General features: G+C 37.0%; 1 protein-coding gene across 2 annotated transcripts; it reads left to right on the forward strand.

The window, feature by feature from the left end:
• The first annotated feature begins 2,407 nt into the window (after positions 1 to 2,407).
• Positions 2,408 to 15,557, forward strand: Znf330 (zinc finger protein 330). Of its 2 annotated transcripts, XM_026386207.2 has the most exons (10): positions 2,408 to 2,725; positions 3,969 to 4,100; positions 5,970 to 5,989; positions 6,095 to 6,165; positions 8,101 to 8,180; positions 10,068 to 10,194; positions 10,636 to 10,740; positions 11,845 to 11,891; positions 13,516 to 13,633; positions 14,785 to 15,557. In XM_026386207.2, the coding sequence occupies exons 2-10, from the start codon at positions 3,981 to 3,983 to the stop codon at positions 15,057 to 15,059; spliced, it is 963 nt and encodes a 320-aa protein (XP_026241992.1). In that variant the 5' UTR covers positions 2,408 to 2,725; positions 3,969 to 3,980; the 3' UTR covers positions 15,060 to 15,557. The 2 variants fall into 2 exon arrangements, with proteins under 2 accessions (XP_026241992.1, XP_077659579.1); XM_077803453.1 differs by lacking the exon at positions 2,408 to 2,725 and having other exon boundaries at positions 4,008 to 4,086.
• Positions 15,558 to 18,813: the final 3,256 nt, after the last annotated feature.

Consider the following 18,813-nt stretch of genomic DNA (forward strand, 5'->3'; position numbering starts at 1 on the left):
TAGCAAATAAAGAGGCCTTTATCGTGCAGTAGGAAAGCAGGAAAAAAAAATGAGGAATGGGCCCAATGTGTAATCATAAGTGTGGCAGGGCTCCAAAGGAGATTAACCGTGAAATACAGCTAGGTGTGCTATGCCAAGCTCAGGGAGCTGGATAAGAGAGAAAAAGACTTCGATGCAATTGGCTGGGTAGTAACACCTGAAAATCTTAAAGTTCTAGTTTCTCCTGAACTCTCTGAGCCTGAACATAGTTTCCCATTTCTGATTAATGGCTGGAGTCCCCCCACCCCTCTGCTTGAAAACCATGCAGAAGCCTCCACTTTATGATATGAACTGTGCTTCTTTCAGAGTCCGCCCAAGTTCTCCTCGTGGTCATTAGGTCTACGGTTCAGGTAGTTAGAGTTAATTACAACATGGCCTGCCAAAAATATGTCACAGGTGGCAAAAACTGTGCAGCAACAAGGGAGTTCTCTTAGAAGATTAAGGAGATGGATAATATGATATGGTGTTTCCAAGAACAAGATAGATTGGCAGCAAATAATGATACTGCTCAAACAGTACAATCAAAAGAAATCAAAGAGGGCATTATCAGCAAATTAAGGGAATACCCCAAGAAGGAGTCATAATTCCTTGTCTAGTTTCTATGTCTGAGCCAGTTTGAATCTAGAATCTATCAAAAGAGAAAAGTCTAGGTTCCAAGAAGAAGGCACTGAAATATTATAAAAGGTATACAGAGTAATAGTTACCTCAGTTTTTCCCAAGAGGATTCTTTGCAATTTCTCTGGCTACCTATGCCTCGGGAAAGGTGGAGCATCAAATATTTTTCTATAGTGACAAACAGAAATCCCTCTGTCTTAAGCATTACATTATAGAGTTCGAAAACTTAAAAATAGTTTCACTCTTCTATTTTGTCTGGGAAACTGGTTATTTTTTTCATGCAACTATTATTCATATTAACATGTAATATGCTTACTAGTACTATTTTTAATGAATTAGGAAATATTTTTAAATTTTATCAATTAGATTTCTTAAATGGTAAATAGCAATCCATATAATCCACACAAACAATAACTTTTTAGGGTCCTAAAAAGTTTTTACAAATTTTTAAGGGTTCCTGAGACTAGAAAGTTAGAAAACTTCTGTGCTAGGTGATAACACAAGCCAAACTAGTTGTTTAATCTTGGGGCAAATTGTATAGTCTCTCTGCCTGAATTTCTTTATGAGTAAAATTAGGAGTTAATGTTACACTTGTAAAGTGCTTAGAATGCCAGGAGTAAAAAAGTTGTTACACGCTAATTGTTATTCATATTCAACCTATTTTCTCTGTGAAACAGGAGTGGTAATAACTTCTAAAACTGACAAAAGAAGAGGTAGAAGGTTGAGGAAAGGAAGACAAGTTGATACAGCCATTGTGGCTAACTGGAAATGTTAGAGCTGATTATATAGAAGGATTGAAAGGCAGTTTTGAGAGGCTTGTTGAGTCTGGTGACCATGAATTTAGAGTAAATCATGATTGTGTGACACGCCCCTCCCCCCAACACTCAGAAATTCAGTGCAGAAAAGGAAAGCTGTTGAATCACCAGAATTGGGAATGTTACTCTTGGTTGGATCAGAAAGAAAGCATGACAAACTGAACGAAGTGGTGAACTGTGTTTAATAAAGTGGGAGTAAGTAATAAAGTGAGAAGAACGGAAGAAAGCAGGTAGTTGATTACTGGTGTAGCGTAATGGAGGTAAGGGCTACTGCAGATGAAGAAATCACGATCCAAGAGGATGGGTCTTCCCTCTAACACATGAATGTGACCAAGAATGAGAGCAGAAGTTGACAGGCAGGTTCCAAAGTCTTCCCTCAGTAAGGGGTGGGTCTAAAACACCAAAGAATCTAAGGTGGCAAGCCAGGCAGAAAGCAGTCATTGTCTGATGGCTGTGAAGTTCAATTTGTTGGGAGAGGACAGCCAGGTTTCAGTCAACCCATTAAGTCCCAGGTTTTCAGTTCTCTGTAGGACGGTGGGACATAACGGGTTAAAGACAGGGGGCAGAGCACACACCAGAAGCAGAGAATGGGAGAGAATTTGTTCTAAAGGAATGGAATCCAGAAGGCATAATGGAAATCAGAGACCAAGGAGGGTCAGTTAGGACTTCTTCAAGACTCTGAAGGCAAAGCTTCTGTAGCTACCTATGAAAGAGGGGATGTGGGGCGTGGAAGATTTCTGTATTAGAAAGGTTTCCAAAAGAATTATGCAAGGATTTGCCGTTTGAGCAAAATCGTTTCCCTATTCCTTTTAGACTTTTTCCTGTGAGTTCTTATTTGTCCACCTTTGTGTGTCCCTTCCCTCTAGATTTTTCTTTTTTTCTGAAAGAAAAAAAAATAAAATTAAAGACGTCTTCTGTCCCCCTCCCTGCCTTCTGCTTCCCTAATGTCCCTCTTCTCCCTAGCCTCCCTTTGCCTCTTACAGGCCCCAGTTTGGGAATGAGTGGGCGGGACCAGGGCGGAGCGAACAGAAGTGGGCGGGCCCTTCTCCGTCGACGCGGCCCGTCAGGACGCTGTGACGTAAGAGGACATCCGGTCTTTCCCCTAGTGTCCGAAGCCGGCTGTCTCCGCCTTCCCGGGTCTCCGTGCCCTTTTCCCCTGAGTCCTGGTCCACGAGTTGGATTTGCTGCCGCCGCGAGCCAGCCTCACGCCGTTCCGTGTCCCTCGGCCCCCGAAGAGCGCCGGCCTCCCCGCGAGGGTGAGCGAAGCCGGCCGGGCGTGCGCGGTGGGGTGTCCCGCGCGGGTGGCGGTCGGCGGTTCCCGAGCCTCGTGGCGCCTCGGCGGTCTCTGGACGCCGCCTCCACCCACCGGGTGCTCTGGCTCCAGGCCTTGCTCGCCAAGCCTCGGAGACTCTGCGCAGGTGGCCTCCCTGGGTGACCCGGCGGAGTCCGGAAGTTAGTGGAGAGGGCGTGGACCCGTGTAAGGCTGTGACGAGGCGTTCGCTCCTCAGTGGCCCGAACAAGTTGGAGGGAAAAAAAAAAAAATGAGGCTCAGTTTTGTCATTGAGTTCGAAAGCCCTCCCTGACTGGGCACGCAGACATTCGTCCTCATGATCACCGCGTGATTACTCTCTGACCTCTGGGCAGGGCACTGCGCCGTTTAGAGATCTATCTATGTCTGTGAAAAGTGCCCTGGTGGCTTGGACGTTAATTAAGTAACCACCGTTAACTCTATTGGCCAGTCTGCCCATAGTGGAGAGTCTGTACCGTTTTGCTTACTGCTTGGTTTTGATTGGATGTTCCATAATGAAAACTAGTTCGGAAGTTTTCCTAAGTGAAGGAAGGCCAGTTTTGAAGGCCTTACTTTGACAAATATGGTAAACATGTGTAGTGTTGAAACATAAATTTGAACCCCGTTAAAATTATATGTTTACTGTTTGTAAAGAGAAGATAACTAGAACAACTGCCAAAGAAATTGTGGTACATATGTTTAATATCTTTTCAGACCGGTTTGAATTTATAGTTAATGGTGGCTTTTGATTTGATGTTTTATTTAGATACCATGAAGTAAGACATTGTACTTAATGTCTTGGCAGACTTAGGTCATCTGTGTAGTTCAAAAAGTGATTTAGATTGGGTTCAAATGTGCTTTTAAATGATTTCTTGTTCTATATTTCATTGAATTTTTTTTTTTTTTTTAATGAGAAACAAGTTTCTTAACATCAGACCAACTTTTTTTTTTTTTGGTGGGCAATAAAACTACTTGGCTTTTAGCATAATTTCTTTTGATGTTTATGTATTTTAGAATTGTTTGGTAGTACAACTAAGTACCGTATTTTAAGACACTTTTGGGGGGAATGTGTGCTTAATATTTCATGGTCCCCAAATAAGAGTTTAGTTTAAAATTTAACAACAATAAGAACACTTTGTTTTACTGTTTTTGAGTTTATTAAAATAGTAAGTGTAACTAGGCAATTATATCTTTTCTGTTCTCTTGTGTAGAAAGAGGAGAAAATGCCAAAAAAAAAGACTGGTGCAAGGAAGAAGGCTGAAAACCGCCGAGAACGTGAAAAACAACTAAGAGCATCAAGAAGCACTGTAGATTTAGCTAAACACCCATGTAATGCTTCAATGGTAACACTTTTTTCCCCTAAACTATGTCATGTTTTATCTGAAATACACCTGAAGAAATGTTAATAGTGTTCCCCCATTTATTTTATTGATGAGTCTGAAACTTATTCTAGAGACATGTCTCCTTATTTTCACAAACACTGAGTAGCAGTGATTTTTTATTTTATTTTATATTACATAGAAAACCTAGACTATTAACTTGGATATCGTTGGTGATAGATACTGAACAAAAATAGATAACAGGAGCTGTTTACAATTTTCCAGTTGCTGTAGCCTTATGTTCCATAACTCTGTTTGTCGTAGTTGGATTTTCGTCTTTTTCACTTAGCAATTTTTAATTCATTTGACTTATTTTTTCTCTCAACAACTTTCCAACATCTCTTTGTGTTCCTGTTCTGCTGCCTTATTAGTTGTGCTGCATGGATTAGTCTTAATAAATTCTGGCTGCTTTGAATGGTGAAAGTTGTAAAAAAGCAAAGGATTATGTCATCATTACCTTTTTCCTTTATTTGATCATGTTTCTTTGAGTTATCTCATTTCTTCTCACTTCCATGCTTCTCTACTTTTTCTATTCCTACTGTTATTCATTTTTCCCTTTTTTTGTTTTATCAAAGATGCATGAAATGACTTAATTAATGACTTAATTTAGCAAATATTTTGTGCCGTACTATTTTATATACTGTGGGGGATACATAGATGAATGACATGTTTCCTGTTTCCACAAGCTTATAGTTCAGTTGTGTTGCGTACTACTCAGGACAGGACTTGCTTATTTATAAATAACAAATATAACTTAAATAGCCTTGGAAAAATAGTTTATTGAATGGATGATGGAATAATTCATGTAGCTATGAAGGGGAAGGATATAGCTGGGGCTCATGGACAAATGAAACCTAGGACAACTTGTAGTTGCTTTTTGCATTTGTTTGTTTTTGCTTATTCCATTTTCTCACACTTTCTTAGTTTATTTATTTAACTTCGCAGTTACAGATAGGTTGCATATATCATATTTTGTTGAGCTCAGAAGGAAAGAACTCTTTCCTTATTATAGTAAATAGATATTACAGGAAATTGTATGTAGGTTGGTGCTGAGCCAGTACCCATCCCAGGACTAACATATATGGTGAGGGGGATAGGAGTGCAAAATTAAATAGCACAGGTATGACAGTGGGATTCCCTTCTGAGTGTCAAAGTCCTTTCCAGAGCAAAACAATAATAGCATACATAAATACATGCAATGAGTGCTATATCTGGATAATGTTTCAGTAAAGGTACAGTGTAATTCTTAGGACTTTAGATGTGATAAAATTGTGTGTGGGTGGGTGCATTTCACAGAGAAGGTGGAATTATAGCCCAAACTTCCAAAAAGTAGAGATTTAATGAATAGTGTTGAATAAGTAAAGCCCCCGAGAGGGGAGAGTACAAGACATATTTGGGGAAAGGCTAATAATAGTAACTTGAGTGTTAAAAGTTAACAAGCCTGAAAAGTGGTTAAGGATCAGATTGTGGTGAGCATTTAAAGCCATGTTAAAATATAGATATTCTGTGGTCTTTATTATTTTTGCATTCTTTCTTGTGTCCATTCTGTAATATTTAATTTCTTAAACAATCAAAAAAGAAACCACCATAGTATTTAGCCTCTTTAATGATAATGCCACTTCCTCTTCTAGTGTGTTATGCCCAGAATATACCTTTGTTGTGTGTCTTTGTTTTCTAATTAGGTATAGACGCTTGTGTGCCTGGGTGGAGTTGGAGGATTTGGGTTTGTGCTACTTAAATTTTAACACAGAAAACTAGAGATTCTTTATAATGTAAGTAAATTTGCACTTTTCAGCAACAGAAAAATTAATGTTATGTTTTTACATCTTATAGGAATGTGACAAGTGTCAGAGGTAAACTTTCTTTTTTTTCCCCTATCTACATACATTAAAAGAGTCCCTCTGATGTTTTTTCTGAAATATTTACCATATTTAAATTTTTTTATTTTACATGACAAGGCGGCAGAAGAATAGAGCATTTTGCTATTTTTGTAATTCTGTACAGAAGTTGCCAATATGTGCACAGTGTGGTAAGTATATAACTACAAATGCCTACCTTTTATCAAAATGTGTGTGGCAGTTAATCAGCTTGAAAACCTATATGTTCATTGTTATTGCTTACATTAAGGTAAATGCCTTACCATTACAAAGTGTTACTTACAAAATGTTATTTGGTCTACCAAAAAACTTCAAGTGTTAGTTTTGCCTCTTTGATATACTGTCGGAAAATAGTGAAGGTAAAAATCTAGAAATAGGGCTGGAAATATAGCTTCCATGAACCAGGGCCCTGGGTTCAATCCCCAGCACCACAGGGGGGGAAAAAATCTAGAAATAGTTTATCAGCAAGTTGTTTTAAAAATTAAAAGATCAGATTCTAGCTTAATATAATCTTAAATTTTTAATTATACAAACCTTAGTCGTGTCAATATTCATATTTTCTCTGTTTTGAATTTTGATTCCTGCTGATAGTCTCTATGGTTTCTTAAAACTATTGGGGATGATTTTATTCCACATGTACCCGTTTCTTTCATCAGTTCTTTTCCTGTTTGATATTTACATGTTATTTTTGAGTTTCCTCAAATGTATTCCCAAATGCTTGAAATAAGAGTTTTTAAGTCACATACTGTTTCCAATTATTGGTGGAAACTTTTACCCTGAAATAATTATTCAGAATAAAATTGATTATTTATGTTAAAAGTACTGAAGATGCACAATAAAGAAGCCCGATCAACTTTATTAACTTCAGATTTACTCCTCCAACTTTATTTGAACAATATCCTTTTATTCATGAGATGCTGGGACAATTTGAGATGTGCTCCTATATGTGTATAAGTTTGATAATATTGCAGAAAGTTGGTAGTGCTTCAGCTACATCTCTGAAAATTTTAGTGTAGTTCTAGCTATCAAAGAAGACATCCCTTCAGTTCTGCATTTAATGAAAAAGAAAACTGACCTGGTTGGAACACTATTTTGCTTGGTTTTATGTCATTACTTTATAAAGGTATTTCTTTTTATTTATTTATGTATTTATTTTAGTTGTTGATAGACCTTTATTTATTTATACATGCCTCACACATGCCAGGCAAGTGCGCTACCGCTGAGCCACAGCCTCAGCCCTTTTGTCATTACTTTATAAAAGACAGTAGAAGGAAAAAATATTTTGTGGAAGGTTAAAAGGTAAAGTCTCCCCATATTTTTAGTGCCTCTAGGCTTGGATTGGGTAAGAGCTGTACTTGGGTGCATTTTCTACTTACTGATTCTTCTTAGTGTTAGATATCTAAAAGTTGGGTAGCTGCTGCCTGCCTCATTTCCAGTTTCTCTTTCTTCCCATTTCCTGTTGTCTAACTTTGTTTCCCAGGAAATCATGATGATAGAAAATTGAGCATTTTCTATTTCTCTTGTTTTCCACTTTGTTGAATCTTGTTGGGTGATCAGTATATTATCTTTAATGTTTGCATTGTTTCTGATAAGGAGATTTCCTGATAATGTTTGGATTGGTAATTTGCTGTTAGATCAGAACTTTTGTGAGTGTTGTGATTTTTTCAGTTGTAACACTATATTCTTGGTTTATGTGCTCATTTGGGTATGATTTAAGCTTCAAACTAGACTTTTTTTAAAAAATTTTTTAGTTTTAGTTTGTATGTGATGCTGAGGATAGAACCCGGGCCACATGCATGCCAGGGGAGCGTGCTACCGCTTGAGCCACATCCCCAGCCCTCAAACTAGACTTTTTAATGTGTATTATAAAATGTAAAATTCATTTTAAGATGTGACTTTTTAAAATGTTTTGATTTATCTGAGAATTCATAAGATTTTAAAATGTTAAAATGATCATTAAATTACCAAGTGTAATCTGCAATTTTAGTTTTTATTTTCATAGGACTTGGTCTGAGTCAAAAGAATTAGTGAATTCTTGCATGTATTACTATGTAGCCCTAATAGTGCAAGTTTTTTTCCTCTACTAGGAAAAACAAAGTGCATGATGAAGTCTTCGGACTGTGTCATAAAGCATGCTGGCGTATACAGTACTGGCCTTGCCATGGTGGTAAGCTGCTTGTTTCATCTGACATTAGGTGGTTTCTGAGAATAAGAAAAAGTCATTCTGACCAAGAGTTATTTTTTTCTAAGTATCAGTGCTTTATCTCTTGTTTTGGTCAGTTATATCTCAGGGGTACCTTTCTAATGGGTTTTACTCAGGCTTCACAAATATTATTTACTGTTCTGAAAGGCTTTCTTAGCCAGTGTTCAAGCCTTTGTTTAAATAATTGACCAAGTTCTAAACTAATTTTAGGATAATTTTTAACATTACATTTCAAAAAATGTATATGTTTATTATGTAATATCTTCTTTGCATATACCATTTTTTAAGGAAATTTATTGTTTTAATTAACAATGGATTGTGTGGTATATTTTGTTCTCTTTTAATAAAACATCTTTTCCTTTTAAATATAAGTTAGTGTATTCCGGTTTTTTCTTTTATGCTTTAGGTTTAATTTCTAGTCTGTGATGAAAGTGATATTGTTTTTGTGTCAAGAGAAATATTTTATGGTAATTTATAGTTTTTTATGGTAATTCTCCAAAAATAAGTAGTTTTCTACTATGAAGCATACTTTTTTCTTGTCACTTGGTAGTCTGGTCTGTGAGCTTTCTTTCCAGATTCTGGTAACCACTCCTTCCCCTCATTTGTCCATTTAGGTGTTAGAGGTGGTCACTGTATCATCTCTTGATATCCGCCCCCCCACAAGCCTTTCCCTGTTATATATAAATAATCTCTTGAAAATCTTAATTTATCTAATTTCAGAGTGCATTCTCTTTCTTGTTACAACCCTGACGATTTAAGACATATCTTTAAGGGTTGCAAAACACTATTGATAAGCCATTTTTTTTTACAAGTCAACAAGTATTCTTCAGGTTTACTGTTTACTATTTGCTTTTTTTTTTTTTTTTTTTTTTTGTTGTTGTTATAGAACCTTGAATAGCAGAGTATTACATTGAGATTTAGGACTGACTTTAAATTTTAGGTCATGTGTAATCCAGGTCTGGGATTTGGATTTAGTCTTGGGCCTCACATTTCTCATTAATAAAGAAAAGATCATCTGACCTTACTATGTTAAGATTCTAAGATAAGATTCTTTCTCGCTTTTACTATTCTGTAGGTGTCAGTGTATCATTGAAAAATTCATTATTTTTAAAAATATTTTTTAAAGATGTTGATGAACCTTATTTATATGTGGTACTGAGAATCAAACCCAATACCTCACACATGCTAGGCAAGTGCTCTACCATTGAGCCACAACCCCAGCCCAAAAAATACATTCTTATTCTGTTATCTTGCTATATAATTGGAGAGTCTTACCCTCTAGTTTAGTGTGATGTATTTTACTTCAGTTTTTTTCCACAAAGAAATGTTACAATGATTTAATTTGTAAGTTATCTTTAAAAAGAAGAAAATGGCTGAAGTTTAATAATTTTCCCAGGTATTTTAGAAAAGCTATAGGATTGTTTTATGACTTATACAGATAAAAAGGGTTTTTCTTAAATCAAAACTGATGGTATTTAAAAATTCAATTTAGTTATAGGAATTGAAATAGACAAGAAAGCTTAAAATGTGGACTCCAAACTTCATTTGAATTAGAATTCATTTTACTTAATTTAATAATATTAGAGTAGGTGTATAGTTTTCTCCATTGCTTCTTTTTCTTTTGACTTATAACTGAGTTTTGTATATTGCAGGTAGTTGTTGGTGAAATGATTTTTCAGAGAACTCTTTAATTTTTGCTTGGGGTGAACAGTAAAAATCTTCACTGAAGCTTCCAACTATCTCTGAGTGTTAGTGAAATGCTAAATGAACAATTTGATGGTTACCATTGGTTAAACAATGATTGCAGCTGGTTAAGGACAGTGATTATATTTTCTTGTTCCTTGGTTGCAGGGTGCAATATGTGACTTCTGTGAAGCTTGGGTTTGCCATGGTAGGAAGTGTCTCAGTACACATGCCTGTGCCTGCCCTCTGACTGATGCTGAGTGTGTTGAATGTGAACGAGGTGTATGGGACCATGGTGAGTGCTTAGATACAGGCACTGAGCTTGGTTATAAGTAAAGGTTGACTTTTAGACATTCTGAATGCTATTTTCAAGATTTTTTTCAGGGTACTGAAAAATTCTAATTACAAGTACTATTTTGATGATCATTTTAATTGGAAAAGTGATTTATATCAACAGTAATAGTATTGTTTATGTAAGCAATCAGTATTGTTTATGTAAGGTGGTGTCCTTGAGCTTGCATTATGTTAAGTAACCAAGAGGTAATGCAAGCTCACTTTTATGGTTCAAGTTCAAGTAGTTGGTTTTGTTTTAGTTTTTACCAGAACAAAAATTGCTGTGCAGTTTGAGTGTACCTCTGAAATCACTTGCCATCTCTTTGCAGTTTTGTATATAAAATTTTAAAAATTATAGTTTATTATATTCATAAATGTCGTTTTCTTTTTTTTAATCCAATAGGAGGCAGGATATTTAGTTGTTCTTTTTGCCATAACTTTTTGTGTGAAGATGATCAATTTGAGCATCAAGCCAGCTGCCAGGTTTTAGAGGCAGAAACATTTAAATGTAAGTTTTATTTTATTTTTATTTTTTAATGTTAGATATTCTTTATACCTGAGAGTCTGAAGAGTATAAATGTTAAACTTAATGGAAAGGCAATTGGGTTTTTTTGTTTTGCTTATTATGACCTTCAATTAATGTATCTTTTTTTTTCTTCCTAGTAAGATATTAAAACACATGGTTCTGAAATTTTCAGCAGGGATGCCAGTGGCATATTGATTGAGGCAGTTCTTCATTTTTGTGGACTTGACCAGGCATTGTAGGATTTATAGTAAATGAATACCCAATGTCATGTTTACCTTTAAATAAAATCACAGCCCACCTTCCTCTGCCATTCCTAGATGTCCTCAAGTGTTATCACCCCTACTTTCTTCTTGCTGTTGGTTTCAGTGGTCTTTAGGGATCAGAATGTGCAGGAAGTACCTGCAGGGGTTTTAAGAAATACAGGTGCCCAGGCGTTATCCCTGAATATTTCTCTTTTGAAGTCTGTAGTGGGTGCCAGGGCATCCATATTTAACCTGTACATATATTTCTCATCCATTTTCCAGTTAAGAACCAGTATTGACAATTGGGTTAGTAATACTGTCATCTTTTATAGATAATATCTTAAAAGGTTAGTTGAAATGAAAATCCACATAAAGCATTAGTCTCTACTGCCTAGCACTTAACCCTCATTAAATCATAGTTACCATCAATAAGAAAAAGGCTAAAATTTCCCATAGTCACTTCTTTTAATTTGGGGCTAATTCCTATTAACCCATAAATTGTGGTTGATAAGTCATTGATCTGATGATATATGTACAACACAAACTATCTAGATGTATGTGTATATATATATGAAATTCTCAATATTTATTATGTAGAAACTCAAAGATTAAAAGTATTTCAAAGTGTATAGCATATTTGAACCCATCTTTGTCTTTTGTAGAATGTATAATATAAAAATTGGATTATTTTATTTGGGGCTTGGGAGCTTTTTTGTATATTTATAGCATTTGAATCCAAAAGACAGGAAACTGTGATAAGGTGAGAGCAGTAGTAATTCAGTAAAGGACAAAAGAAGAAAACTGAATAATTGACAGGATTTTAAGATGAATTTCTCTCTCACAGGTGTCTCATGCAATCGTCTTGGTCAGCATTCATGTCTTCGTTGTAAGGTATATTTAAGTATTTTTCTGTTTAGATTTTTTTATTATTATTATTTTGGGTATAGAGGATTGACCCAGGTTGCTTAACTACCTAGCCCTTTTTATTTCTTATTTTGAAACAGGGTCTTGCTAAGTTGTTTAGGTCCTCACTTAATTGCTGAAATTGGCCTTGACCTACCTCATCCTCTTGAATCTCTGAGATAACAGGTGTGCACCACCATATTCAGTATAGGTTTTCTTTTAATTTCTATATACCACTACCAGTCCTTGGATTCTTTCTAGCTATAAATGATCTCTATGTGAAATAAGAATTAATTTAATTCTTTTATTTTTGAGATTGTGAAGTTGAAATTGAGAGGACCTAAAAGAATTTCCACTAGTCCTCAGGTTGGCTTGTACTGTTTGTTGCCCCTGGTACACAAGTCTCCGGGTTCCTGGCTTAGTGTTTTTTACGTCATATGTTTATGGAAGAATATTGTAACCCCAAGATTGGGAGTGTATTTTAATTACTGTCAAAATGCACCTGCTTAAAAAACTTTAGGTGAAGTAAGGATTATCATGGCATTCTATTTCCTTATACTGGCTCCAGCATTTCTTTTGGTCAAATATCACTAAGCAGATGCAGCCAATTCACTTTCTCTAAGAAATGTTTTTCTGGGAGGCCGGGCATGGTGGCACATGTAATACCAGCCACTCAGGGGGCCAAGGCAGGATGATTCCAAGTTCTAGGCCAGTTTCAGCAATTTAGCAAGGCTCTCAGCAACTTAGACTCTGTCTAAAAAACAACAACAAAAAAAAATGACAAACAAGATAAAGGACTTGGAATGTAGCTCAGTGGTAACATGCCCTGGGTTCAATCACCAATAACAACAACAAAAAGAAAGGTTTTTCTGCTTCTTCCTAATCCTGTTTGTTCTTTCTCTCCCAACTATGCTGCAGTTTTGCCAGGGCTTTCAGTTTATTGAAAGTGTTCATGCTGTCAAGCTTTTAGGCATTGTCTGTACAGTTTCCTTTGTCTGGAACACTTTCCATGTTTGCTTCCCCTCTTATACCCCCATTCACCTAGGCACCCATTCAGCTAAGACATTGTGCCCCCTGGGAAGCCTTTCTGGATCCTGTGTATGGTTTAGTACCCCTCCTGTGCACTTTCCTTTCAATGCTTAGTGTTGTGTATGACTCTCCACCATCCCCAGATACACTGCTCTGTGAGGGTGGATAGATTGTTCACCATTGTGTCATCAGGGACAGTGGGAATATTGAAATGCTTACAAATACTCTCTGTAGTTAGTCTCTGCCTTGTGTTGTGTCATGATTCACAAGTCCTGGCCAAAACAAACAAACCCACCCCATTTTCTTAAGAAAGTTTAATCAGGACTGTGACTAGTTCCAAAAAAAAATCTTAAATCTTTATATTTTAACAAAATTCTATCTCTAAATTCTCTTAAAGAGAGAACTGAGGACTAAATTAGAGCAAATTACATTCCATGCTTTTATATAATTATGTCACAAGGAATCCCAATGTTATATATAACTAAAAAGAACTAAAAAAAAAATTTAAAAGGCAAAAAGAAAATTTCCTTGAAATATTGAGTGATATAAATATTTATTTACTCATTTTTACTTTCCCAAATAGGCTTGTTTCTGTGATGAACATACAAGGAGTAAGGTGTTTAAGCAGGAAAAAGGAAAACAGCCTCCTTGCCCTAAATGTGGACATGAAACTCAGGAAACAAAGGATCTTAGCATGTCAAGTAAGACTCTCAAGATACTTAGGAAATGTTTTGCTTCCTTGCTTAGACAACATTTATGTTATTTCTCATATTTTTAAAAATTGCTGTTTCTCCCTTGTCTTCTCTTGAGCAAGTAAGTTTTTCTTGTTGTTTGCTTTTGTTTGTTTTCTACAGGGGGCAATCCTGGGGATGGAACTCAGGGCCTCACACATGCTTGGCAGTTGCTCTACCACTAAGCTCACTTGGAGCCTTGCAAATGGGATTTTATAGCCTTGTAAAATAGAATGGGTACTGTTTTCCAATTTAACATCAAAAAATACTGACATTCACTTGGGTATTTGCCCCCATTGTCAACAGGAAATACTAGAATTTAAGACCAAAAAGAACAACTTTTCTGTTTTTCTAAGGCTTTCTTATTAAATAATTGAAGTTATGAATTCTTAAATCTTCATTACTTGAAAGTCATATTCATTCTGAAGTTATTCTTAGGTGTGTAGTATTTGGGTACAGTGCTTACTTGTGATAAACCATATAATAATTGTTATGGTTTTTGTAGAAAATTTTTGATGAAATAAGGCTACTACAAATAAAAAAGTAGTCTACTGTTTATAGTTCTAATCTAACATGCTGACAGTAAAGCAGCTCACCTTTTGTTAAAAACAGGTTTGACTTTACTAAGCATGTCAGAGTGGAACCATAATTCTAAGCAACTATGACACACTACTTAATCAAAGATGTAGTTGTGCATAGGTGAGAATGATGATTTTTCTGATTGTGATATAAAATGTATGCTACTAAGTGTTAATGAAAAGTTTTCTAGGGTATCTGCATTATAAAATAGGTCTTAAGAAAAATTTTAATGATATTTTTGTGAGTTACATGATTCAGAAATAACCTTGATTGACTAAATGAAGGGTACTTTAACTTGCCTTATCTGGAGAATTTTGGTGGTCTAATTTTGTTTTCTTTTTTAGATATAATGAAATGATAGCTGTAATCTTTGTTATTTGTTGTGTTTGTAGACTCGTTGTGTATAGTATGAAATTAGGAAAATAGGGATTGCTTTTTTATTCGACTGTAATAAGGAGTAAAGTTCCATTATTTTATACTTTATTGAAAAAAACAAAGATGTAGAGGATTTCAGAACTAAAATGCATATTTGTCCTTTGTAGCACGCTCACTGAAATTTGGCCGTCAGACTGGAGTTGAAGAGGGCGATGGAGCTTCTGGTTATGATGCTTATTGGAAGAACCTTTCATCCGACAAGTACGGTGATGCAGGCTACCGTGATGAGGATGATGATGAATATGACGCAGAGGATGACGAAGAGGAAGAAGATGAAGGTGGAAAGGATTCAGATGCTGAATCATCTGATTTATTTACTAATTTGAATTTAGGTAGGACCTATGCCAGTGGCTATGCTCACTATGAAGAACAAGAGAACTAGGGGAGCTGCTTGCCTGTTGGTGGTTGTGTATGACAAGAGCCAGGAGCACATGTCATGAGGAATCATGTGGCTGTTCAGAAGTACTAGCACTTGACCTTGTTCTATTACCAGTCCCACGAGACTAAGGAGTAGGGCACAGCATTTTTATAGGAACTGATAATCAGGCTTTTAATATGAGAGAAATGAGTTTCAAATGTAAGACATTTATTGATCCAGGCAAATGAAGTATCATAGATTAGATTGCTACTGATTTTAGTAATTTCATAGTTTTTGCCAATCACATACATATAAAGGAATAAAATGGTAATATATTTATTTGAAATTAAATTACTGTTTTTATTAAAGGAGCACTGCTTAGAAATTCACTGTGTCTCGTTTCGTAAAATGTAATGGGTAAAATGGATTACTGTATTTTTTCCTTTATGTCTGTCCTCAGAATGAAAGTCATGTGTTATTATATTCTAAATTTTCATTAAATACTCATGTTGTTAGTAGTCATGCATGTTTCAGCATTTGTCCCATTTATCTCTCTTCACAATATATATCATGAACAATCCTTGTTTTAATACCTAAATGTATTGACAAAGGTGACTGACTACCTAACCATTTTTTAGAATTATGATACCAGAAGTAGTATTACAGATGCCTTACCCAGGAAATTTCATTTTTTGGAATAAATGGATGTAGTATTTCACTTTAGAACTTTGATATTTTATTTCTCATTTTTTTTTCAATTTATTTTGGAAAATTTTCCAGTGTTTTTTTATAAACTGCTTCAGTTTTTGCCTAATGAAAATATGTAGCAGAGACTAATTATGTGGCTGATATCACTGAAGGTAGGTGGAGAACTGACAATCCCTGGCACAAGTTCAGTTTTATAAAGAATTTGGAGATGTGGTAGAAAGGAAAGTAGTGTCTGGCTGGCTAGTATTATGGATATATGGAGCAAATTCGGATGGCTGTTGCTCTGCCATTTTTGTTGTAGAGAAACATAATGAGCGGGGGCGGGGGGGGGGGGGCAATGGAAAGCCAGGTGGGAAAGCCACAGGGCCTGTGTTGGCTGGAAGAAAAGCTTTCCATGTCTCTCAACAGAAGGGCCGAGGAAACAGGACCAAGCCAAACACTGACAGTCTGGATAGTTCTAAGGTAGTTCCCATCCAAGACATCTATTACACCAGAGCACTGCTTAGGAAAACCTGAGACCCAACAAGGAAGATGGAGGTGTTTGAATGGATGTTGCTGAAGATTTTTACTCCCTGGACCTTTGAGTCTAGTCAATGCCCACACCTTTCAGTTAAGGACAAGCATTTCCTATTTCTAAGATGGATGACAATGCAGAGGCTTATTTACTCAGGCAATTTGTGCTCCTGCAATCCTTCCCTTATCTTTAGGCCATTATTAAACTTCAGACCTAAAATTAGGGTTAAGTCACAATAAGATCATGCAAAACTCAGGTTCTGGACCTGAGGAAAGGAGTCTGCTGGCTAATTGTAGAATATACTGGGAAAGACTGAAGAAATATGCTAGCAGCTCAAGATCAGAATAGAAAATCAGGGGAGAGTATGATGGCAGCTCCCTTGGACTGCAGGAAAGGAGCTGTCGTAAGTTACAGTTTAACACCACAGGTAGGATTCTGGGAGATGTTGTGAATTGATTACCAGAATGGCTTCTAGAAGTGCAGAGAAAGCAATGGCTCATTCTTATCCAGGGTTGATGTGACAAATGGTGGAGGAAAGGATTTGAAAGGGGGAGGCAAGTGGATAAGCAGGAATGGACAGGTTGTCCAGCTGGAAGAATGACTATGTTGCATGAGAAGGTTCAGTCGACATGCCATTTAACAAGGCCACAGAGCCCTGCACTGGTAAGATTAATGTCACTAAAACATTTAGGGTAGATTTCTATAAACCAGTTCTGATAGGTGGGAAGAACCATTACAATGCTTAGTTTGCTGATGGTGATGTATGATCAGAAAAATAGTGAACAAGTAGCAAAATGCCTAATTCCCCTAAGTCAAGGGCCTAATCACCATAACAGTGGGAATGGTAGCCAAAAGGGACCCAACCTGCAGAGTCCCTCACTGTTTTATCAAATGACTTATAGCCATTTACTCTGGTAATTTTACCCTTGGGAAGGGGAATATAAGCCATTTCAAAGACTTGGAGTCGAGGCCAACATTGATAACCAGAAACTAGACATACTTTCATTAGTAATTAAAGAAGTCCTGGCCAAATTTTAGCTTCCAGTGGTCTCTCTCAGAATGTGGAAGCCTCTGAAAAATGCTACCTGTATTAGTTTTCTGTCACTATTGCAAAATATCTGAGATATTCATGAGAGAAAAGGTTTATTTTGGCTTACCACTCTGGAGGTCCCAGTCCGTGATCAGTTGGCCCTGTTGCTTTGGACCTGTGGCCAGGGAGCCCACATGCTGGGTGTGTGTGGAGAGCAAAACTGCTCACTCAGTGACCATGAAGCAAAAGAGCAAGGGGCTTGGAATCTCACTATCCCCTTCCAGGTCACTCTCTTTTTGACTTAATGACATCCCACATGGCCCTACTCTTAAAGGTTCCACCTCTCTCAATAGTGCTTCCATGGGGGACAAGCCTTTAATCACATGAGCTTTGGGATACTCATAAAAATCCCAACCGCAGAACTACCCTCATGTCTCATCACTCCAGCCAGAAGAATTAAACAGCAATATTGCCTAGCAGGATGGCAGAACAGAAGGAAAATCACAATGCAGGCCCCTGGGTTTCTAAAGATAGTTGAACCATCTGCATTTAGAGACATTTGTACCCCCTGAGCCTGGTTGGCAAGGTCTCCAACTTGCCTAGGCTGATGTAGTTAGCATCACAGCTGAATGTCAACTCTGTCAGCAAAAGAGGAGAATGCTGAGCTTTCAATGGGGAATTGTTTTTTGAGGGGACGGATCAGACCAGTCATCCTAGAAGGACCAGTGGCTCATTATTTAATGGAACAGACCCACATTCTGGGAATGGACTTGCCTTCCTTCTTATGCAGTGTCTTGTGGAAGCTCAGGCCAAGGAAGCAAGGTTCAGAGGCCTGGCAGTTTGAAAAAATGCAAGGCATGATTGAGATAATAGACATTTGTTATTTTGAGGTGGCAGTAGCCCTTAGCCAGTCCACAGCTCTAGCTTCAGCTCCATTTAGCCCCCTGAGTCCTTCCATAGGTGTACAGGCAGACAAAGAAAGCACACTGCCAACACATTACATAAGTAGGCACATGCTCACAAGCAAATGTTTATAACTTTAAGTACATACTCTGAAGCAGACTTTTCAGTGGCTACACACTGAAAAGCCTTGGCAAGGAAACCTAACAATAGCCATTTTAAGCCTGCCCAACCTGGGGCCTCAATCAGCATCGGCACCTAAAGGCTTGTGGAGTATTTAATTCACTGACATGGGATCCTACACAATGTGCATTGGGTCAGGGATCATCCTTGAAGTGAAGCAGGTACAATAGACCTGTGACCATGGGAACCACTGGTCATATCATGTAGTACATCCCTGGGAACTTCCTGCCTTAAGGTATTTTGCCATGGTGTGCTGAGAATACAACTGGAGCAGTAGCTAAGACACAATACCTACCAAGATTTCACACAAGGCACCCATATGCGTGGGACCAAAGATATTTTTATTCCACTGTGTTCCTGAGAGGCAAAGTACACATGTGATAGGTTGAATAATGCCATCCCTAAATTCATGTTCACCTGGAAGGAACTTCAGTGTGATCTTA

This window comes from Urocitellus parryii, chromosome 10, assembly GCF_045843805.1.
Source record: "Urocitellus parryii isolate mUroPar1 chromosome 10, mUroPar1.hap1, whole genome shotgun sequence".
Classification (NCBI taxonomy): domain Eukaryota; kingdom Metazoa; phylum Chordata; class Mammalia; order Rodentia; family Sciuridae; genus Urocitellus; species Urocitellus parryii.